At 47.9% G+C, this 25,475-nt stretch overlaps 1 protein-coding gene across 4 annotated transcripts in view; it reads right to left on the reverse strand.

Moving 5' to 3' along the window:
• Positions 1-20,260: 20,260 nt before the first annotated feature.
• EFR3B (EFR3 homolog B) overlaps positions 20,261-25,475 on the reverse strand; it is an 84,950-nt gene continuing 79,735 nt past the window's right edge. For all 4 annotated transcript variants that reach the window (XM_072143867.1, XM_072143870.1, XM_072143868.1 and 1 more), the window contains one exon: positions 20,261-23,753. In XM_072143867.1, coding sequence (XP_071999968.1) covers positions 23,648-23,753 — 106 coding nt within the window. In that variant the 3' untranslated portion in view covers positions 20,261-23,647. The remainder of the gene's footprint in view (positions 23,754-25,475) is intronic.

Raw genomic sequence — 25,475 nt, forward strand, 5'->3', positions numbered from 1 at the left:
CAGCAATCACTATATACAGCTCCCCCAGCAATCACTATATACAGCTCCCCCAGCAATCACTATATACAGCTCCTCCAGCAACCACTATATACAGCCCACAGGCATCACTATATACAGCTTCCTCAGCAATCACTGTATACAGCTCCCCCAGCAATCACTATATACAGCTCCCCCAGCAATCACTGTATACAGCTCCCCCAGCAATCACTATATACAGCCCCCCAGCAATCACTATATACAGCTCCCCCAGCAATCACTATATACTGATCCCCCAGTAACCACTATATACAGCCCCCTCAGCAATCACTATATACAGCTCCCCCAGCAATCACTATATACAGCCCCCCAGCAATCACTATATACTGATCCCCCAGTAACCACTATATACAGCCCCCTCAGCAATCACTATATACAGCTCCCCCAGCAATCACTATATACAGCTCCCCCAGCAATCACTATATACAGCTCCCCCAGCAATCACTATATACAGCTCCCCCAACAATCACTATATACAGCTCCCCAGCAATCATTATATACAGCCCCCCAGCAATCACTGTATACAGCTCCCCCAGCAATCACTGTATACAGCCCGCAGGCATCACTATATACAGCCCCCTCAGCAATCACTATATACAGCTCCCCCAGCAATCACTGTATACAGCTTCCCCAGCAATCACTGTATACAGCTTCCCCAGCAATCACTGTATACAGCTTCCCCAGCAATCACTGTATACAGCTTCCCCAGCAATCCCTGTATACAGCTTCCCCAGCAATCCCTGTATACAGCTCCCCCAGCAATCACTATATACAGCTCCCCCAGCAATCACTATATACAGCTGCCCAGTAATCACTATATACAGCTCCCGCAGCAATCACTATATACAGCTCCCCAGTAATCACTATATACAGCTCCCGCAGCAATCACTATATACAGATCCCCCAGCAATCACTATATACAGCTCCTCAGCAACCACTACATACAGCTCCCCCAGCAATCACTATATACAGCTCCCAGTAATCACTATATACAGCTCCCCCAGCAATCACTGTATACAGCTCCCCAGTAATCACTATATACAGCTCCCCAGTAATCACTATATACAGCTCCCGCAGCAATCACTATATACAGCTCCCCCAGCAATCACTATATACAGCTCCTCAGCAACCACTACATACAGCTCCCCCAGCAATCACTATATACAGCTCCCAGTAATCACTATATACAGCTCCCCCAGCAATCACTGTATACAGCTCCCCAGTAATCACTATATACAGATCCCCAGCAATCACTATATACAGCTCCCCAGTAATCACTATATACAGCTCCCCCAGTAATCACTATATACAGGTCCCCCAGCAATCACTATATACAGCTCACCCAGCAATCACTGTATACAGCTCCCCCAGCAATCACTGTATACAGCCCCCCAGCAATCACTATATACAGCTCCCCCAGCAATCACTATATACAGCTCCTCCAGTAATCACTATATACAGCTCCCCAGCAATCACTATATACAGCTCTCGCAGCAATCACTATATACAGCTCCCCCAGCAATCACTATATACAGCTCCCCCAGCAATCACTGTATACAGCCCCCCCAGCAATCACTATATACAGCTCCCCCAGTAATCACTGTATACAGCTCCCCCAGTAATCACTATATACAGCTCCCCCAGCAATCACTGTATACAGCTCCCCCAGCAATCACTGTATACAGCTCCCCCAGCAATCACTATATACAGCTCCCCCAGTAATCACTGTATACAGCTCCCCCAGTAATCACTATATACAGCTCCCCCAGCAATCACTATATACAGCTCCCCCAGCAAGCACTGTATACAGCTCCCCAGCAATCACTGTATACAGCTCCCCCAGCAATCACTATATACAGCTCCCCCAGCAATCACTATATACAGCTCCCCCAGCAATCCCTGTATACAGCTCCCTCAGCAATCACTATATACAGCTCCCCCAGCAATCACTGTATACAGCCTCCCCAGCAATCACTATATACAGCTCCCACAGCAATCACTGTATACAGCTCCCCCAGTAATCACTATATACAGCTCCCCCAGCAATCACTATATACAGCTCCCCCAGCAATCACTATATACAGCTCCCCCAGCAATCACTGTATACAGCCTCCCCAGCAATCACTATATACAGCTCCCACAGCAATCACTGTATACAGCTCCCCCAGCAATCACTGTATACAGCTCCCCCAGCAATCACTATATACAGCTCCCTCAGCAATCACTGTATACAGCTCCCCCAGCAATCACTATATACAGCCCCCAGGAATCACTGTATACAGCTTCCCCAGCATTCACTGTATACAGCTCCCCCAGCAATCACTATATACAGCTCCCCCAGCAATCACTGTATACAGCTCCCCCAGCAATCACTATATACAGCTCCCCCAGCAATCACTATATACAGCTCCCCCAGCAATCACTATATAAAGCCACCAGGAATCACTATATACAGATCCCACGGTAATCACCGTATACAGCTCCCCCAGCAATCACTATATACAGCTCCCCCAGCAATCACCGTATACAGCTCCCCCAGTAATCACTGTATTCAGCCCCCCCAGCAATCACTATACACAGCTCCCCCAGCAATCACTGTATACAGCTCCTCCAGTAATTACTATATACAGCTCCCCCAGCAATCACTATATACAGCCCCCCAGCAATCACTGTATACAGCCCCCCCAGCAATCACTATATACAGCTCCCCCAGTAATCACTGTATACAGCTCCCCCAGTAATCACTATATACAGCTCCCCCAGCAATCACTGTATACAGCTCCCCCAGCAATCACTGTATACAGCTCCCCCAGCAATCACTATATACAGCTCCCCCAGTAATCACTGTATACAGCTCCCCCAGTAATCACTATATACAGCTCCCCCAGCAATCACTATATACAGCTCCCCCAGCAAGCACTGTATACAGCTCCCCAGCAATCACTGTATACAGCTCCCCCAGCAATCACTATATACAGCTCCCCCAGCAATCACTATATACAGCTCCCCCAGCAATCCCTGTATACAGCTCCCTCAGCAATCACTATATACAGCTCCCCCAGCAATCACTGTATACAGCCTCCCCAGCAATCACTATATACAGCTCCCACAGCAATCACTGTATACAGCTCCCCCAGTAATCACTATATACAGCTCCCCCAGCAATCACTATATACAGCTCCCCCAGCAATCACTATATACAGCTCCCCCAGCAATCACTGTATACAGCCTCCCCAGCAATCACTATATACAGCTCCCACAGCAATCACTGTATACAGCTCCCCCAGCAATCACTGTATACAGCTCCCCCAGCAATCACTATATACAGCTCCCTCAGCAATCACTGTATACAGCTCCCCCAGCAATCACTATATACAGCCCCCAGGAATCACTGTATACAGCTACCCCAGCATTCACTGTATACAGCTCCCCCAGCAATCACTATATACAGCTCCCCCAGCAATCACTGTATACAGCTCCCCCAGCAATCACTATATACAGCTCCCCCAGCAATCACTATATACAGCTCCCCCAGCAATCACTATATAAAGCCACCAGGAATCACTATATACAGATCCCACGGTAATCACCGTATACAGCTCCCCCAGCAATCACTATATACAGCTCCCCCAGCAATCACCGTATACAGCTCCCCCAGTAATCACTGTATTCAGCCCCCCCAGCAATCACTATACACAGCTCCCCCAGCAATCACTGTATACAGCTCCTCCAGTAATTACTATATACAGCTCCCCCAGCAATCACTATATACAGCCCCCCAGCAATCACTGTATACAGCCCCCCAGCAATCACTATATACAGCCCGCAGGCATCACTATATACAGCTCCCCCAGCAATCACTGTATACAGCTCCCCCAGCAATCACTATATACAGCTCCCCCAGCAATCACTATATACAGCTCCTCCAGCAACCACTATATACAGCCCGCAGGCATCACTATATACAGCTTCCTCAGCAATCACTATATACTGATCCCCCAGCAATCACCGTATACAGCTCCCCCAGTAATCACTGTATACAGCCCCCCCAGCAATCACTATATGCAGCTTCCCCAGCAATCACTGTATACAGCTCCTCCAGTAATCACTATATACAGCTCCCCCCAGCAATCACTGTATACAGCTCCCCCAGCAATCACTATATACAGCTTCCCCAGCAATCACTATATACAGCTCCCCCAGTAATCACTATATACAGCTCCCCAGCAATCACTATATACAGCTCCCCCAGCAATCACTATATGCACCTCCCCCAGCAATCACTATATACAGCTCCCCCAGCAATCACTGTATACAGCTCCCCCAGCAATCACTATATACAGCTCCCCCAGCAATCACTGTATACAGCTCCCTCAGCAATCACTATATACAGCTCCCCCAGCAATCACTGTATACAGCTCCCTCAGCAATCACTATATACAGCTCCCCCAGCAATCACTGTATACAGCTCCCCCAGCAATCACTATATACAGCTCCCCCAGCAATCACTGTATACAGCTCCCCCAGCAATCACTATATACAGCCACCTCAGCAATCACTATATACAGCTCCCCCAGCAATCACTGTATACAGCTCCCCCAGCAATCACTATATACAGCTCCCCCAGCAATCACTATATACAGCTCCCCCAGCAATCACTATATACAGCTCCCCCAGCAATCACTATATACAGCTCCCCCAGCAATCACTATATACAGCTCCCCCAGCAATCACTATATACAGCTCCCCCAGCAATCACTATATACAGCTCCCTCAGCAATCACTATATACAGCTCCCCCAGCAATCACTGTATACAGCTCCCTCAGCAATCACTATATACAGCTCCCCCAGCAATCACTGTATACAGCTCCCCCAGCAATCACTATATACAGCTCCCCCAGCAATCACTATATACAGCTCCCCCAGCAATCACTGTATACAGCTCCCCCAGCAATCACTATATACAGCTCCCTCAGCAATCACTATATACAGCTCCCCCAGCAATCACTACATACAGCTCCTCCAGCAATCACTATATACAACTCCCCCAGCAACCACTGTATACAGCTCCCCCAGCAACCACTGTATACAGCTCCCCCAGCAACCACTGTATACAGCTCCCCCAGCAATCACTATATACAGCTCCCCCAGTAATCACTATATACAGCTCCCCCAGCAATCACTATATACAGCTCCCCAGCAATCACTGTATACAGCTCCCCCAGAAATCACTGTATACAGCTCCCCCAGCAATCACTATATACAGCTCCCCCAGTAATCACTATATACAGCTCCCCCAGCAATCACTGTATACAGCTCCCCCAGCAATCACTGTATACAGCTCCCCCAGCAATCACTATATACAGCTCCCCCAGCAATCACTATATACAGCTCCCCCAGCAATCACTATATACAGCTGCCCAGTAATCACTATATACAGCTCCCCCAGCAATCACTATATACAGCTCCCCAGCAATCACTGTATACAGCTCCCCCAGAAATCACTGTATACAGCTCCCCCAGCAATCACTATATACAGCTCCCCCAGCAATCACTATATACAGCTCCCCCAGTAATCACTATATACAGCTCCCCTAGCAATCACTATATACAGCTTCCCTAGCAATCACTATATACAGCTCCCCCAGCAATCACTATATACAGCTCCCCCAGCAATCACTGTATACAGCTCCCCCAGCAATCAATATATACAGCTCCCCCAGCAATCACTGTATACAGCTCCTCCAGCAATCACTATATACAGCTCCCCCAGCAATCACTATATACAGCTCCCCCAGCAATCACTATATACAGCTCCCCCAGCAATCACTATATACTGCTCCCCCAGCAATCACTGTATACAGCTCCCCCAGCAATCACTATATACAGCTCCCCCAGCAATCACTTTATACAGCCCCCCAGCAATCACTATATACAGCTCCCCCAGCAGTCACTATATACAGCCCCCCAGCAATCACTATATACAGCTCCCCCAACAACCACTGTATACAGCTCCCCCAGCAATCACTATATACAGCCCCCCAGCAATCACTGTATACAGCTCCCCCAGGAATCACTATATACAGCTCCAGCAATCACTATATACAGCCCCCCAGCAATCACTATATACAGCTCCCCCAACAACCACTGTATACAGCTCCCCCTGAAATCACTGTATACAGCCCCCCCAGCAATCACTGTATACAGCTCCCCCAGGAATCACTATATACAGCTCCAGCAATCACTATATACAGCTCCCCCAGCAATCACTAAATACAGCTCCCCCAGCAATCACTATATACAGCTCCCCCAGCAATCACTATATACAGCTCCCCAGCAATCACTATATACAGCTCCCCCAGCAATCACTGTATACAGCTCCCCCAGAAATCACTGTATACAGCTCCCCCAGCAATCACTATATACAGCTCCCCCAGCAATTACTATATACAGCTCCCCCAGTAATCACTATATACAGCTCCCCTAGCAATCACTATATACAGCTTCCCTAGCAATCACTATATACAGCTCCCCCAGCAATCACTATATACAGCTCCCCCAGCAATCACTATATACAGCTCCCCCAGCAATCATTATATACAGCTCCCCCAGCAATCACTATATACAGCTCCCCCAGCATTCACTATATACAGCTCCCCCAGCAATCACTGTATACAGCTCCTCCAGCAATCACTATATACAGCTCCCCCAGCAATCACTATATACAGCTCCCCCAGCAATCACTATATGCAGCTCCCCCAGCAATCACTGTATACAGCTCCTCCAGCAATCACTATATACAGCTCCCAAAGCAATCACTATATACAGCTCCCCCAGCAACCACTATATACAGCTCCCCCAGCAATTACTATATACAGCTCCCCCAGCAATCACTATATACAGCTCCCCCAGCAATCACTATATACAGCTCCCCCAGCAATCACTTTATACTGCTCCCCCAGCAATCACTGTATACAGCTCCCCCAGCAATCACTATATACAGCTCCCCCAGCAATCACTTTATACAGCCCCCCAGCAATCACTATATACAGCTCCCCCAACAACCACTGTATACAGCTCCCCCAGAAATCACTGTATACAGCCCCCCCAGCAATCACTGTATACAGCTCCCCCAGGAATCACTGTATACAGCTCCCCCAGCAATCACTATATACAGCTCCAGCAATCACTATATACAGCGCCCCCAGCAATCACTATATACAGCCCCCCACCAATCACTATATACAGCTCCCCCAGCAATCACTAAATACAGCTCCCCCACCAATCACTATATAAAGCTCCCTCAACAGTCACTATATACAGCTCCCCCAGCAATCACTGTATACAGCTCCCGCAGCAATCACTATATACAGCTCCCCCAGCAATCACTGTATACAGCTCCCCCAGCAATAATTATATACAGCCCCCCACCAATCACTATATACAGTCCACAGTAATCACTTTATAAAGCTCCTCCAGTAATAAATATATACAACCCCCCAACATTTCCTATATAATACAGCTCCCCCAGCAATCACTATATACAGCTCCCCCAGTAATCACTGTATACAGCTCCCCCAGCAATCACTATATACAGCTACCCCAGCAATCACTATATACAGCTACCCCAGCAATCACTATATACAGCTCCCCAGTAATCACTATATACAGCTCCCCAGCAATCACTATATCCAGCTCCCCCAGCAATCACTATATACAGCTCCCCCAGCAATCACTATATACAGCTCCCCAGTAATCACTATATACAGCTCCCCAGCAATCACTATATACAGCTCCCCAGCAATCACTATATACAGCTTCTCAGGAATCACTATATACAGTTCCCCTGGCAATCACTGTATACAGCCCCCAGTAATAAATACATACAGCCAGGGCCGGATTAAGGTTGGTGGGGGCCCCTGGGTGCAAAATATGGTGGGGGCCCCCATTAAATGTAGTCCAGACAGGGAACAGCAATCACTATATACAGCCTCCCCTGTAATCACTGAATACAGCTCCCCCGCAATCACTGTATACTGCTCCCCTAGCAACCATTGTATACAGCTCCCCCCGCAATCACTGTATACTGCTCCCCTAGCAACCACTGTATACAGCTCCCCCAGCAATCACTATATACAGCTCCCCCAGCAATCACTATATACAGTTCTCCCAGCAATCACTATATACTGCTCCCCCAGCAATCACTGTATACAGTTCCCCCAGCAATCACTGTATACAGCCTCCCCAGCAATCACTATATACAGCTCCCACAGCAATCACTGTATACAGCTCCCCCAGCAATCACTGTATACAGCTCCCCCAGCAATCACTATATACAGCTCCCCCAGCAATCACTGTATACAGCTCCCCCAGCAATCACTATATACAGCCCCCAGGAATCACTGTATACAGCTACCCCAGCAATCACTGTATACAGCTCCCCCAGCAATCACTATATACAGCTCCCCCAGTAATCACTATATACTGCTCCCCCAGCAATCACTATATACTGCTCCCCCAGCAATCACTGTATACAGCTCCCCCAGCAATCACTATATACAGCTCCCCCAGCAATCACTATATACAGCTCCCCCACCAATCACTATATACAGCTCCCCCAGCAATCACTGTATACAGCTCCCCCAGCAATCACTATATACAGCTCCCCAGCAATCACTATATACAGCTCCCCCAGCAATCACTATATACAGCTCCCCAGCAATCACTATATACAGCTCCCCCAGCAATCACTATATACAGCTCCCCCAGCAATCACTATATACAGCTCCCCCAGCAATCACTATATACAGCTCCCCCAGCAATCACTATATACTGCTCCCCCAGCAATCACTATATACTGCTCCCCCAGCAATCACTGTATACAGCTCCCCCAGCAATCACTATATACAGCTCCCCCAGCAATCACTATATACAGCTCCCCCAGCAATCACTATATACAGCTCCCCCAGCAATCACTGTATACAGCTCCCCCAGCAATCACTATATACAGCTCCCCCAGTAATCACTGTATACAGCTCCCCCAGTAATCACTATATACAGCTCCCCCGACAATCACTATATAAAGCCACCAGGAATCACTATATACAGATCCCCCAGTAATCACCGTATACAGCTCCCCCAGCAATCACTATATACAGCTCCCCCAGCAATCACCGTATACAGCTCCCCCAGTAATCACTGTATACAGCCCCCCCAGCAATCACTATATACAGCTCCCCCAGCAATCACTGTACACAGCTCCCCCAGCAATCACTGTATACAGCTCCCCCAGCAATCACTATATACAGCTCCCCCAGCAATCACTATATACAGCTCCTCCAGCAACCACTATATACAGCCCGCAGGCATCACTATATACAGCTTCCTCAGCAATCACTATATACTGATCCCCCAGCAATCACCGTATACAGCTCCCCCAGTAATCACTGTATACAGCCCCCCCAGCAATCACTATATACAGCTTCCCCAGCAATCACTACATACAGCTCCCCCAGCAATCACTGTATACAGCTCCCTCAGCAATCACTATATACAGCTCCCCCAGCAATCACTGTATACAGCTCCCCCAGCAATCACTACATACAGCTCCCCCAGCAATCACTATATACAGCTCCACCAGCAATCACTGTATACAGCTCCCCCAGCAATCACTATATACAGCTCCCCCAGCAATCACTATATACAGCTCCCCCAGCAATCACTTTATACAGCTCCCCCAGCAATCACTATATACAGCTCCCCCGGCAATCACTATATACAGCTCCACCAGCAATCACTGTATACAGCTCCCCCAGCAATCACTATATACAGCTCCCCCAGCAATCACTACATACAGCTCCCCCAGCAATCACTATATACAGCTCCACCAGCAATCACTGTATACAGCTCCCCCAGCAATCACTATATACAGCTCCCTCAGCAATCACTATATACAGCTCCCCCAGCAATCACTTTATACAGCTCCTCCAGCAATCACTATATACAACTCCCCCAGCAACCACTGTATACAGCTCCCCCAGCAACCACTGTATACAGCTCCCCCAGCAATCACTATATACAGCTCCCCCAGCAATCACTATATACAGCTCCCCCAGCAATCACTATATACAGCTGCCCAGTAATCACTATATACAGCTCCCCCAGCAATCACTATATACAGCTCCCCAGCAATCACTGTATACAGCTCCCCCAGAAATCACTGTATACAGCTCCCCCAGCAATCACTATATACAGCTTCCCCAGCAATCACTATACACAGCTCCCCCAGCAATCACTATATACAGCTCCCCCAGTAATCACTATATACAGCTCCCCCAGCAATCACTGTATACAGCTCCCCCAGCAATCACTGTATACAGCTCCCCCAGCAATCACTATATACAGCTCCCCCAGCAATCACTATATACAGCTCCCCCAGCAATCACTATATACAGCTGCCCAGTAATCACTATATACAGCTCCCCCTGCAATCACTATATACAGCTCCCCAGCAATCACTGTATACAGCTCCCCCAGAAATCACTGTATACAGCTCCCCCAGCAATCACTATATACAGCTCCCCCAGCAATCACTATATACAGCTCCCCCAGTAATCACTATATACAGCTCCCCTAGCAATCACTATATACAGCTTCCTTAGCAATCACTATATACAGCTTCCTCAGCAATCACTGTATACAGCTCCCCCAGCAATCAATATATACAGCTCCCCCAGCAATCACTGTATACAGCTCCTCCAGCAATCACTGTATACAGCTCCTCCAGCAATCACTATATACAGCTCCCCCAGCAATCACTATATACAGCTCCCCCAGCAATCACTATATACAGCTCCCCCAGCAATCACTATATACTGCTCCCCCAGCAATCACTGTATACAGCTCCCCCAGCAATCACTATATACAGCTCCCCCAGCAATCACTTTATACAGCCCCCCAGCAATCACTATATACAGCTCCCCCAGCAATCACTATATACAGCCCCCCAGCAATCACTATATACAGCTCCCCCAACAACCACTGTATACAGCTCCCCCAGAAATCACTGTATACAGCCCCCCCAGCAATCACTGTATACAGCTCCCCCAGGAATCACTATATACAGCTCCAGCAATCACTATATACAGCGCCCCCAGCAATCACTATATACAGCCCCCCACCAATCACTATATACAGCTCCCCCAGCAATCACTAAATACAGCTCCCCCACCAATCACTATATACAGCTCCCCCACCAATCACTATATACAGCTCCCCCAGCAATCACTACATACAGCTCCCCCAGCAATCACTGTATACAGCTCCCCCAGAAATCACTGTATACAGCTCCCCCAGCAATCACTATATACAGCTCCCCCAGCAATCACTATATACAGCTCCCCCAGTAATCACTATATACAGCTCCCCCAGCAATCACTGTATACAGCTCCTCCAGCAATCACTATATACAGCTCCCCCAGCAATCACTGTATACAGCTCCCCCAGCAATCACTATATACAGCTCCCCCAGCAATTACTATATACAGCTCCCCCAGTAATCACTATATACAGCCCCCCCAGCAATCACTATATACAGCTCCCCCAGTAATCACTATATACAGTTCTCCCAGCAATCACTATATACAGCTCCCCAGCAATCACTATATACAGCTCCCCCAGCAATCACTATATACAGCTCCCCCAGCAATCACTATATACAGCTCCCCCAGCAATCACTGTATACAGCTCCTCCAGCAATCACTATATACAGCTCCCCCAGCAATCACTATATACAGCTCCCCCAGCAATCACTATATACTGCTCCCCCAGCAATCACTGTATACAGCTCCCCCAGCAATCACTATATACAGCTCCCCCAGCAACCACTATATACAGCTCCCCAGCAATCACTGTATCCAGCTCCCCCAGCAATCACTATATACAGCTCCCCCAGCAATCACTATATACAGCTCCCCCAGCAATCACTATATACAGCTCCCCCAGCAATCACTATATACAGCTCCCCCAGCAATCACTATATACAGCCCCCCAGCAATCACTATATACAGCTCCCCCAGCAATCACTATATACAGCCCCCCACCAATCACTATATACAGCTCCCCCAGCAATCACTAAATACAGCTCCCCCACCAATCACTGTATACAGCTCCCCCAGCAATCACTATATACAGCTCCCCTAGCAATCACTATATACAGCTCCCCCAGCAATCACTATATACAGCTCCCCCACCAATCACTATATAAAGATCCCTCAACAGTCACTATATACAGTCCCCAGTAATCACTTTATAAAGCTCCTCCAGTAATAAATATATACAACCCCCCAACATTTCCTATATAATACAGCTCCCCCAGCAATCACTATATACAGCTCCCCCAGTAATCACTGTATACAGCTCCCCCAGCAATCACTATATACAGCTACCCCAGCAATCACTATATACAGCTCCCCCAGTAATCACTGTATACAGCTCCCCCAGCAATCACTGTATACAGCTCCCCCAGCAATCACTATATACAGCTCCCCCAGCAATCACTATATACAGCTCCCCCAGCAATCACTATATACAGCTCCCCCAGCAATCACTATATACAGCTCCCCCAGCAATCACTATATACAGCTCCCCCAGCAATCACTATATACAGCCCCCAGCAATCACTATATACAGCTCCCCCAGCAATCACTATATACAGCTCCTTCAGTAATCACTATATACAGCTCCCCCAGTAATCACTATATACAGCTCCCCCAGTAATCACTATATACAGCTCCCCCAGCAATCACTATATACAGCTCCCCAGCAATCACTATATACAGCTCCCCAGCAATCACTGTATACAGCTCCCCAGCAATCACTATATCCAGCTCCCCCAGCAATCACTATATACAGCTCCCCAGCAATCACTATATACAGCTCCCCCAGCAATCACTATATACAGCTCCCCCAGCAATCACTATATACAGCTCCCCCAGCAATCACTGTTTACAGCTCCCCCAGAAATCACTGTATACAGCTCCCCCAGCAATCACTATATACAGCTCCCCCAGCAATCACTATATACAGCTCCCCCAGTAATCACTATATACAGCTCCCTAGCAATCACTATATACAGCTTCCTCAGCAATCACTGTATACAGCTCCCCCAGCAATCACTGTATACAGCTCCTCCAGCAATCACTATATACAGCTCCCCCAGCAATCACTATATACAGCTCCCCCAGCAATCACTATATACAGCTCCCCCAGCAATCACTGTATACAGCTCCTCCAGCAATCACTATATACAGCTCCCCCAGCAATCACTATATACAGCTCCCCCAGCAATCACTATATACAGCTCCCCCAGCAATCACTATATACAGCTCCCCCAGCAATCACTATATACTGCTCCCCCAGCAATCACTGTATACAGCTCCCCCAGCAATCACTATATACAGCTCCCCCAGCAACCACTATATACAGCTCCCCAGCAATCACTGTATCCAGCTCCCCCAGCAATCACTATATACAGCTCCCCCAGCAATCACTTTATACAGCCCCCCAGCAATCACTATATACAGCTCCCCCAGCAATCACTATATACAGCTCCCCGAACAACCACTGTATACAGCTCCCCCAGAAATCACTGTATACAGCCCCCCCAGCAATCACTGTATACAGCTCCCCCAGGAATCACTGTATACAGCTCCCCCAGCAATCACTATATACAGCTCCAGCAATCACTATATACAGCGCCCCCAGCAATCACTATATACAGCCCCCCACCAATCACTATATACAGCTCCCCCAGCAATCACTAAATACAGCTCCCCCACCAATCACTATATAAAGATCCCTCATCAGTCACTATATACAGCTTCCCCAGTAATCACTGTATACAGCTCCCCCAACATTTCCTATATAATACAGCTCCCCCAGCAATCACTATATACAGCTCCCCCAGTAATCACTGTATACAGCTCCCCCAGCAATCACTATATACAGCTACCCCAGCAATCACTATATACAGCTCCCCCAGTAATCACTGTATACAGCTCCCCCAGCAATCACTGTATACAGCTCCCCCAGCAATCACTATATACAGCTCCCCAGTAATCACTATATACAGCTCCCCAGCAATCACTATATCCAGCTCCCCCAGCAATCACTATATACAGCTCCCCAGCAATCACTATATACAGCCCCCAGCAATCACTATATACAGCTTCTCAGGAATCACTATATACAGCTCCCCTGGCAATCACTGTATACAGCCCCCAGTAATAAATACATACAGCCAGGGCCGGATTAAGAGTGGTGGGGGCCCCTGGGTGCAAAATATGGTGGGGGCCCCCATTAAATGTAGTCCAGACAGGGAACAGCAATCACTATATACAGCCTCCCCTGTAATCACTATATACAGCTCCCCTAGCAACCATTGTATACAGCTCCCCCCGCAATCACTGTAAACTGCTCCCCTAGCAACCACTGTATACAGCTCCCCCAGCAATCACTATATACAGCTCCCCCAGCAATCACTATATACAGTTCTCCCAGCAATCACTATATACTGCTCCCCCAGCAATCACTGTATACAGTTCCCCCAGCAATCACTGTATACAGCCCCCCAGCAATCACTATATACAGCTCCCCCAGCAATCACTTTATACAGCTCCCCCAGCTATCACTATATACAGCTCCCCCAGCAATCACTATATACAGCTCCCCCAGCAATCACTATATACAGCTCCCCCAGCAATCACTGTATACAGCTCCCCCAGCAATAATTATATACAGCCCCCCACCAATCACTATATAAAGCTCCAGCAATCACTATATACAGCTCCCCCACCAATCACTATATACAGCTCCCCCAGCAATCACTATATACAGCTCCCCCACCAATCACTATATAAAGCTCCCCCAGCAATCACTATATACAGCTCCCCCACCAATCACTATATACAGCTCCCCCAGCAATCACTATATACAGCTCCCCCACCAATCACTATATAAAGCTCCCTCAACAGTCACTATATACAGCTCCCCCAGCAATCACTATATACAGCTCCCCCACCAATCACTATATACAGCTCCCCCACCAATCACTATATAAAGCTCCCTCAACAGTCACTATATACAGTCCCCAGTAATCACTTTATAAAGCTCCTCCAGTAATAAATATATACAACCCCCCAACATTTCCTATATACAGCCCCCCAGTAATCACTGTATACAGTCCTCCAGCAATAACTATATACAACCCCCCAACATTTCCTATATACAGCCCGCCAGTAATAACTACATACAGCTCCCACAGCAATCACTGTATACAGCTCCCCCAGCAATCACTATATACAGCTCCCCCAGCAATCACTATATACAGCTCCCCCAGCAATCACTATATACAGCCCCCAGCAATCACTATATACAGCTTCCCAGGAATCACTATATACAGCTCCCCTGGCAATCACTGTATACAGCCCCCAGTAATAAATACATACAGCCAGGGCCGGATTAAGGTTGGTGGGGGCCCCTGGGTGCAAAATATGGTGGGGGCCCCCATTAAATATAGTCCAGACAGGGAACAGCAATCACTATATACAGCTCCCCCAGCAATCACTGTATACAGCTCCCCCGCAATCACTGTATACAGCTTCCCCCGCAATCACTGTATACTGCTCCCCTAGCAACCATTGTATACAGCTCCCCCAGCAATCACTATATACAGCTCCCCCAGCAATCACTGTATACTGCTCCCCTAGCAACCACTGTATACAGCTCCCCCAGCAATCACTATATACTGCTCCCCCAGCAATCACTGTATACAGCTCCCCCAGCAATCACTATATACAGTTCCCCCAGCAATCACTATATACTGCTCCCCCAGCAATCACTGTATACAGTTCCCCCAGCAATCACTATATACTGCTCCCCCAGCAATCACTATATACTGCTCCCCCAGCCATCACTATATACTGCTCCCCCGATAACTATATACAGTCCATCTATAACTACAAACAGCCCCCTATAACTACATAAAGCCCCTATAACTACATATGTCCCCTTTTAATAACTATATACAGCCCCCCTATAATAACTATATACCCCCCCCTATAACTACATACCAACCCCTATAACTACATACCAACCCCTATAACTATACACACACCCCCTATAACTATATACAGTACCCCTATAACAGTGATGGTGAACCTTTTAGCGACCGAGTGCCCAAACTGCAAACCCAAATCCCCTTCATTTATCGCGAGGTGCCAACCAAAATTAGAGCAGTATCTTATTGCTCCCTGTTCTTCAACAACTTTCAATCTTCCTGGCCTCCTGAGAACACCCACACAGTAGAAAGAAGGAGGGAAAATTTGCATCATTGTAGCTTCGTTCTAGTGTCCCTCTGTACACAAAGAATCATGGGGCCTGCAGGAAGTCCTTCAGAGATAATCAGGCCCTGTCTACACATTCTCCTTCCTACAGTCCCAAGTAGCCAAGCAAGTCACTTTAATATATCACTGAAAACAGCATCTTTGCTTGGAACTACAGGAAAATTCTTTGAGTCCGGTCTGGTGTGCTAGGGCGATGGCCCAGGTGCCCACAGAAAGAGCTCGGAGTGCCGCCTCTGGCACCCGTGCCATAGGTTCGCCACCACTGCCCTATAACTATACACACACCCCCTATAACAATTATATACAGTCCCCCTATAACTATACACACAGCCTATAACTATATACACACCCCTATGACTGCATACAGCCTGCCATAACTGCATACAGCCCCCCATGACTCTATACAGCCCCCCCATGACTGCATACAGCCCCCCCCATGACTGCATACAGCCCCCCTATGACTGCATACAGCCCTCTATAATAAATAACTATACATATAGTCCTAGGTATAAATAATAAAATTGTTCTCACCTTCTATCGTTCCCCCGATGCGCAACGTCCTCATCCTCCCTCGCGGTAACAGGGTGGATGTAAACAAAGATGGCGGCGCCCTGCTACAGGCGTGATGTCGCGGCGCCGTGACGTCAAACACTGCCACGTCACACTATGCGCCACAGCGGTAGGACGCCGCCATCTTTCCTCAAGTCCAATCGTCTATGGCAGAGCAGGGAACTTATTGTTCCCTCGCTCTGCCATAGACTAAAGTAAAGACAGCCGCGGGCATTCGGGCTGCCGCCCGGGGCCAAATAGACTGTTGGCGATTCGGACAGTCATGCGACCGCCCAAATCGCCTGTATTTGGTGGGGGCCCCTTGGGGGGGGGGCAAAGTGGTGGGGGCCCCGGGGCTCGCACCCCAGGAGCCCCCCTTATGATCCGGCTCTGCATACAGCCTTTCAGTAATCACTGTATACCATCCTGCAGAACTAGCTATATATAGCCCCCCAAAAATTCCTTATTTTTTCAGCCAGTGTTTACACTACGTGCAGCCTCTGTTTACAGTTTATGACCGTCTATTTACAAATACTCTGCAAAAGCAGCAGCTCAGAGCAAGACAGGAGAGAAGTGAGAAGTGTTCTGTATAGCAATGTCTGAGGGGGATACTGGGCAGAATTACAGGGGGGCAGCAGGAGACCAGCACTGGGGGATCCCCTCCAGGAGTAGCCACTGCTGAGGAGGTCACTGGGTGCTGGGTGTCACACACCTGGGTGCTGCTGTGAGGGTCATTGCTGGGGTGCTATCTAAAAAGAGGTTGTATAGAGAAAAACAGGGGGCGCTTTTATGGTGTAACACCTTTGGTTAGTTGTTGAGACAGATGTTAGTAGTATAGAAACCACTCACCTGATAGGGTTGTGCTGGCAGGCACACGTGGATCTGAACCCCGGTGTCCTCCTGCAGCCACGCTCCCAGGTAGGCTCCTCCCTCCATGTCCGGCGAATGATTCCTGGTATAGAATACTTTTAATTCTTGGTTTCTGTCGAATGTTCAACAGAGGCGCTGGAGGACTTTTTTTTAGAATTTTAGAATTAGAATTTTTTAGAATTTTAATTTGTAGTAAAATAACAAATGTAATATAAAACAATTCAAATCTTGATAGTGGTGAGTGGTGAACAACGCTTTTTGCGCTTGGGCCGAGCGCTTCTTCTGGTTCTTGAATGCTCACCACCAATATTATCGGGTTAAAGGGGGCGCGGTGAGCCGTTCAGGGGCGGGGTTTAGTGAACCATCGGCTGACTGAGGTGAGCCGGCTCGGGTCGTTCACAAACAAGAGCCGGCGCTTCGTGCCGGCTCGTACGCGAACGACCCATCACTATACAGCTAAGTCGTGTTTGTAGCCTCTTGCTGGATGGTCTTCTCAGGCTTCTCCATTTTCCCTGAATGTAACGATGGTCCTTAAGGCCAACTAGTTCAATTTTAGTTTCATCAGACCACATCACCTATCTCGGGTCGTTGTTCATGCAAAGATTTGCAGATATTAATGTGGCTTTTTATGCTTTTTCTGGAGTAATAGCTTCTTCCTGCCAAAGTCTTTCAGCCTAAGTAAATACAGGACTATGTATACAGAAAAAGTCTCAGTCTCATAGTTTCTCCAGTCCCTTGATGGTGGATGTGCTGGGACTTTTTATGCATTTTGAGACTTATTTGGGACTTTTTTTTTTTTAAAAAGCCACTTTTATGGATCTGATGGGCAGCGGAGCTCCAAAAATAGACATAGAACTGTCGCAAGGAGCCACCTAATGATAAATAACCCCCAAGGTTTTTATCTTTTGTTCTTGGGTTGATGTGCACATTAAGGACCAAGGAATGTTCATCTCTGAGACACAGAACCTCAGTCCTTCCTAAGCAGTAATAGCAGGACTTTCCCATCTTGTCTATACGTGTGTATAATTGATTGTATAGATGAATAAGAAACCTAAAAGGTTTCTGGAAGTAGCACCCAAGGATGAACCAGGCTTGTGCAGGACCTCAATTTCAATTCTCTTCCTAAAATATTCACTGATTTCTTTAGACTTTCCCATAAGGTTACAAAAAAATTCTGGTGCACCTTTAGATACATCTATGGGTGTATCTCTAATTAAGGGTACATTCACGCGACATTGTGCTCAACGTAGCATGGTGGGCACACGTCGGTGCCGGGAGAGGAGGAGGGGGCGAGCGACGCTCACTCCCGCCCCTCTCCATAGCGATTTATGGCATACGTCTCTGTATTCCGGGGAAAGATAGGACATGTCCTATCTTTCTCGCGGCTACGGGACGGTACGGTGCCGCACGTGTCATCATATTACATCATCATATGGTTTGTCCGAAATTGTTTAAAAGTATAGCAAGTGATAAAAATACCTTAAAATTCTCTCCATCATTATTCTGGCATTTGGTTTTACCTAAAAACGGGAAAGGTTTATTCTGATTTGGAGTAAACATCCATATGTGTCTTTTGATGGAAACTTCCGGTTTGAACTGTAGATAGATATGGGATAGACATCTCCTCCAGGACGCTCTCACATACGAGATGTGTGTAATGACCATGATACTGGCTCCTCGCCATTAGGGCCCCTGTACTCCCCTCCGGCAGGACGCTCTCTTATATACGAGATGTGTGTAATGACCATGATATTGGCTCCTCGCCATTAGGGCCCCTGTACTCCCCTCCTCCAGGACGCTCTCACATACGAGATGTGTGTAATGACCATGATACTGGCTCCTCGCCATTAGGGCCCCTGTACTCCCCTCCGGCAGGACGCTCTCTTATATACGAGATGTGTGTAATGACCATGATACTGGCTCCTCGCCATTAGGGCCCCTGTACTCCCCTCCGGCAGGACGCTCTCTTATATACGAGATGTGTGTAATGACCATGATACTGGCTCCTCGCCATTAGGGCCCCTGTACTCCCCTCCGGCAGGACGCTCTCTTATATACGAGATGTGTGTAATGACCATGATATTGGCTCCTCGCCATTAGGGCCCCTGTACTCCCCTCCGGCAGGACGCTCTCTTATATACGAGATGTGTGTAATGACCATGATATTGGCTCCTCGCCATTAGGGCCCCTGTACTCCCCTCCGGCAGGACGCTCTCTTATATACGAGATGTGTGTAATGACCATGATATTGGCTCCTCGCCATTAGGGCCCCTGTACTCCCCTCCGGCAGGACGCGCGGCTCCTCTGGTCCGTGGCTCTGTGATACATGTCGGTGTATGAATCTGAGGCAATGACCTCCATCACCCTCAGGATGTAGAGAGGAATCAGCACTGGGGCCTAGTTTTCCTTAGAAGCCCAACACAAAACTTTATTGATCACAAAATACAAACAATGTACAGAGGTGATCGGTGATCAGTCATCCACAGACAGAGCAGCATTTATTACCAGTGACGTGTATCTACAAAGGTACGACACGTGGGCAACAACGTATGACACGGGACACGTATCACGTATGTGGCAGCACATTCCAGCCCCAGCGGCAGGCACAGGTCCTCCTATGTATTGTGGTTCTCCACATCCATCTAGATTTCTATTTATATATCTTACCCTACGAGGGTCTTTCCCCTTGGAACTACTAGATTTCCCCTTAAAGTTACCCACAGACTTTCTAAGAGTCATTAGACTAAAGTCTAGAAGGCGGGGCCATGTCCTGGCACCTCCCACCACGCTCTTCTACACATGTGGGCGGGAAGAAGCGTAATGTCCACATATACTGTACGGTATAAATGGGGGGGTAATGGCAGCGCCAGTCGGATACACATACAAAAACTTGGAAATCCACCATATTTTTCCTACTTCCTGTCACAGTAGTCCACATCGGGACTGGTAAAAGTGACTTTAAGGCGGCCTCCAGTCCTGAAGACTAACACACATAGCTGTACCCTGTGTCTCCATACATCAGCAGCGGCCTCATTTTCATACACCATGGCCACCACATTTTTAGAAGGGGTGGAGTGTGAAAATCAAAGACACGCCCCCTTGGTGGCGCTGGAGGATCATTTAAAGGGGATATCCACACAATGTTAAGGAGACCCGAAGGAAATGTCCACTGCTTATACATCTTGAGGAGGGCGAGGTTATTGACCAGCAATCCTCTATATTATCGTACGGCCCCCCCATGGCACGTGTCGGGGGTCTACATGTAACAACACAGAGACAAACATCTACACTTATACAACTTCACTCCATGGATACCGAGACCTTTTCATCACACAACTGAAAAACATTTTTCATGATTTTTTTTTACTGCAGGGAGATTTCTCTATCGCTGTGTTATTTTCCTCCTGTGTCAGCCACTTCCAGAGGATGGAGGACATTTTTAGCAGCTTATAATTTTAGAAATTTATAGTCACAGGGTCTCCCAGGAGCCATATTAATGCTTGGCCTGTGCTGACTCCACCCCTGCCAATGACTCCTCCTTAAAAACCAAAAGGCCCACCCCCTTCCTGTGGCTCTTCCTAACTATACAGTAGTTCCACTTCTGATGGTTATTCATTATAGCATAACAGCCACACCCCTTCCAGTGGCTCCTCCTTACAGAGCAGTAGCTCCACCCTTTCCTGAGGTTCCACCTTAGAATGCAGTAGCCCCACCCCTTCTTGTGATTGCTCCATAAAGAACAGTAGCCCCACCGCTTCTTGGGGTTACTACTAACAGAGCATTAGCTCCTCCTCTTCCTGTCATTACTCCTCACAGAACAGTAGCTCCTCTTCTTCCTGTGATTACTTCTTACAGAGCAGGAGCCCTGCCCTTTCCTGTCATTTCTCAGTACAGCGCAGTAGCTCCTCTCCTTCCTGTAATTACTCCTTATAGAGCAGTAGCTCCTCCCCTTCCTGTGATTACTCCTTACAGAGCAGTAGCTTCTCCCCTTCCTGTGATTACTCCTTACAGAGCAGTAGCTCCTCCCCTTCCTGTGATTACTCCTTACAGAGCAGTAGCCCCTCCCCTTCCTGTGTCTCTATTCAATATCCGTTTGAGATTAAAACGCTACATAATTTACGTAACATGAAATTTTACATCACAACAAGAGAGTGAGAGATGCCTCTACCCCGTGCATATAATCAGCAGAGCCGCCCCGCCCCCCCATCTATAATATTCATCTATAATATTGAGGGGAGGGGGTGGCTCCATTTCACAAAATTTACTTTTTTTTTTTTTTTTTTTACATAAAATTTGATTCTTTTGAATTATACTTCTTTTCAATGAGCATAATATCTATGACTGCACATTGAGTTTAGGGGGGCGCTATATCCTATACTACTTATTTTTCGGATTTCTTCGGGGGCCGCAGGTAATAGAGATGTACCCCGGTATTGGATTAGAGATTCCAGATCCCGTCCTTGGAGTTTATATACATATAATCTATGTAAAAAGTGGAGTCGCTTTAAAAATATATCACTTTCCTTACTACTCCTGAGTTACATCCTGTACTATACTGCAGAGCTGCACTCACTATTCTGCTGACTGTTCATGGAAACAGCCAGGAAGCCTGCGGACCTCCCTTACAGCTAACACGAGATTCTATAATGTTATTGTAGATGAGATGACTGAGGGGCCTAGAACACTTCACCTTTAAGATGTGACTTTGTAGCCAGTTGTGTGCACTAGCATCTATTTCAAGGTTGGTTGATTAAAGGGGAACCTGTCAGCAGGTGTGACCCCCCACAGACTCATAATTCACAGTCCTGTTGCTACTAACAACATACACAAAGTTATGATTACACATCTCTCCAAGGACCATACCTGACATTACCTTCAGAGAGCACAGAGCACAGCAGTGTGAGGAAAAAGCCCTTAGAAGCTACAATCCTGGAATATCAATGCATATTTCACTGTCCCGCTGCTACTAACAACACACACAGCGGTATGATTACACATCTCTGCAGGGACAATACCTAACACTGGCTGCACTCTGTATGGTCACAACTGCTGACAGGTTCCCTTTAAGGACAACTAACCAACTTGTGTCTCACAGAACCCCCCATGTGAGGGGGTGTAATAATTCCCGATCTCATTGGCTGTTGATATTAGTCAAGGAGGAGGCGGCCCCAGTCCAGGTTCTCTGTGTCTCTGGGTTCCCATCATCTCCCCTATAAATCTCCTGTGTGATCACGTCGCTGGTGAGGACTGTGCGTTACAATGTGTCAGGAGACGGATATGACAAGGACTTTGCGACCTTCTGACTCTGGAGGTCTCCATTCATCGGCAGCAGAGCATGAGCCGCCTACACTTCCTGACAAGTCCTTCCCATTCATCCGCAGGACCCTGGAGGATAATGGATCGGGGGGCTATGCTAATGAGGGCGCAGTGTGGAAGAACTCCGAGAAAGTTACACGTCTCAGATTCACGAGGAAGGCTTCCGATTCCACCATCCACGTCCTTGGCCTACGGTGTTACACGCTGCTACATCCCGGCCTGGACCACAGTGGGGGCGCTGGTGAGATGCATGGGGCAGCAGCAGGGGCACTTAAAGGGGTTCTCCAAATTATAAAGGTAAATCTCTCAGGCTGTACATGAACCCATACAAGGAGGATGCAGCATAAAGCACGGAGAGGACGGCCATTGGCTTTAGTGCAAACAGAAGGGGATATCCGGACATAACCTGGAAGAAGAGGGAGACCCCTGCTGGAGAGCGTCAGTACTGCAGGTCTCTAGGAAGTCGTGGGGGTCAGTACACGCACAGATCAGGAAATTTCATCTCGTACACAGGGATGGAGTGGTTCTGGGTCTGGCCGTACGCAGCGGTGATGGTCCCGGAGGGGCTCGGAGGAGGACTGGAAGATAGAAAGAGATGAGGATGGTCATGTAGTCACTGCAGAAAGTTCTCTATATTGTGTGGGAGGGACAAGAGGGGAGGGAGCAGAGGTTACTGCTTATACATGGGGTCAACAAACACCTCGACAAACATGGCATCAGGTCTTTCAGCCAGCGTGCTGACTCCATGGCCGGGAGCCCACGCAACGCCACCGCCTGGAGCCCACGCAACGCCACCGCCTGGAGCCCACGCAACGCCACCGCCTGGAGCCCACGCAACGCCACCGCCTGGAGCCCACGCAACGCCACCGCCTGGAGCCCACGCAACGCCACACCACATATGGGGAGGTCACCAACAAAGCCCCCTACCCAAAACCAGACCAACAGAGGTATAAACCATGGAGAAATCCACAGAGGAGATAAAGACCCTGCTCATCACCTTGTGCACAAGCTTCATGTCACTGGACAGAACCAGCCAATCCAAACCCAGATTGTTCTAAACAGTACTGCTCATTACAAGGTATACGGACACCACAACTCAGGAGAAATAGTAATATGGTACAAAGAAGAGCTCCATGGGAAGAGAGGAGACATCACATCTGGAGAAGATCAGGCCTCTCCATCCTCACCTCTGTGCCGCCTCCATTGCACCCCCAGAGTCCCCCGACTTCATCCCAGACTTCTTCGATAGTCTAGAGAGGGAAGCCGCTCACGTCCAGGCTCTGGGCAAAGTTCTCATCTATGGAGACCTTGATGCCAGAACTGGGAGGGAGAAGGACTTCCTGACCATGGATGGAAACATCTACATCGTTGGAGCTGGAGTTGGAGACTGGTTGTAGTAGCCCCACACATACAGACAGATACAGCTACGACAGCACAGTCCACAAGAGCGGCAGAAAACTGCTTGACATAAGCCTCGGCCTCCATATATGAAATGGGCGCACAAAGGGAGACTCTTCAGGAAGGTGCACAATGAGCTCTCACGTAGGCAGCGGTGTGGTGGACTACGCCATCACTGACATGGACTCTCAGATCACAACCATCTGCTTCTATACATCAGGTCTACCAACAAACCATCCGAACAAAACCTCAGCAGACCGGCCTCCTCTGCCTCCCACCGGCCTCCACATGGTCCAGAACATCTAAAGTATGAGGACAACTCAAAGTGCCGAGAAAATGAGGAAAAGCTCCAGGTCCTCTATACAACCGGGAATGAGATAAACCCACAGGGGGGTAACCTGGGGTGTAACAGACCTCAACCATAGATTATATATAATGGCAGAAAGGTAAGGAAACCACAAGAGGCCAAAAAGCAGACAAGCCCAACGGGAGATCCTCAGAATGGCCTCCAACAAGAAACACACAGTTTTAGATAGATAGATAGGAGATAGATAGGAGGAGATAGATAGATCTGAGATAGGAGATAGATAGAGAGATAGATAGAGAGATAGATAGAGAGATAGATAGAGAGATAGATAGAGAGATAGATAGAGAGATAGATAGAGAGATAGATAGATAGATAGACAGATAGGAGATAGATAGATAGGAGATAGATAGATAGATAGATAGATAGATAGATAGATAGATAGATAGGAGATAGATAGGAGATAGATAGATAGGAGATAGATAGGAGATAGATAGATAGGAGAGAGATAGGAGATAGATAGATAGGAGATAGATAGATAGGAGATAGATAGATAGAAGATAGATAGATAGGAGATAGATAGGAGATAGATAGAGAG

The sequence above is a fragment of the Engystomops pustulosus genome, chromosome 3 (assembly GCF_040894005.1).
Source record: "Engystomops pustulosus chromosome 3, aEngPut4.maternal, whole genome shotgun sequence".
Taxonomy (NCBI): Eukaryota; Metazoa; Chordata; class Amphibia; order Anura; family Leptodactylidae; genus Engystomops; species Engystomops pustulosus.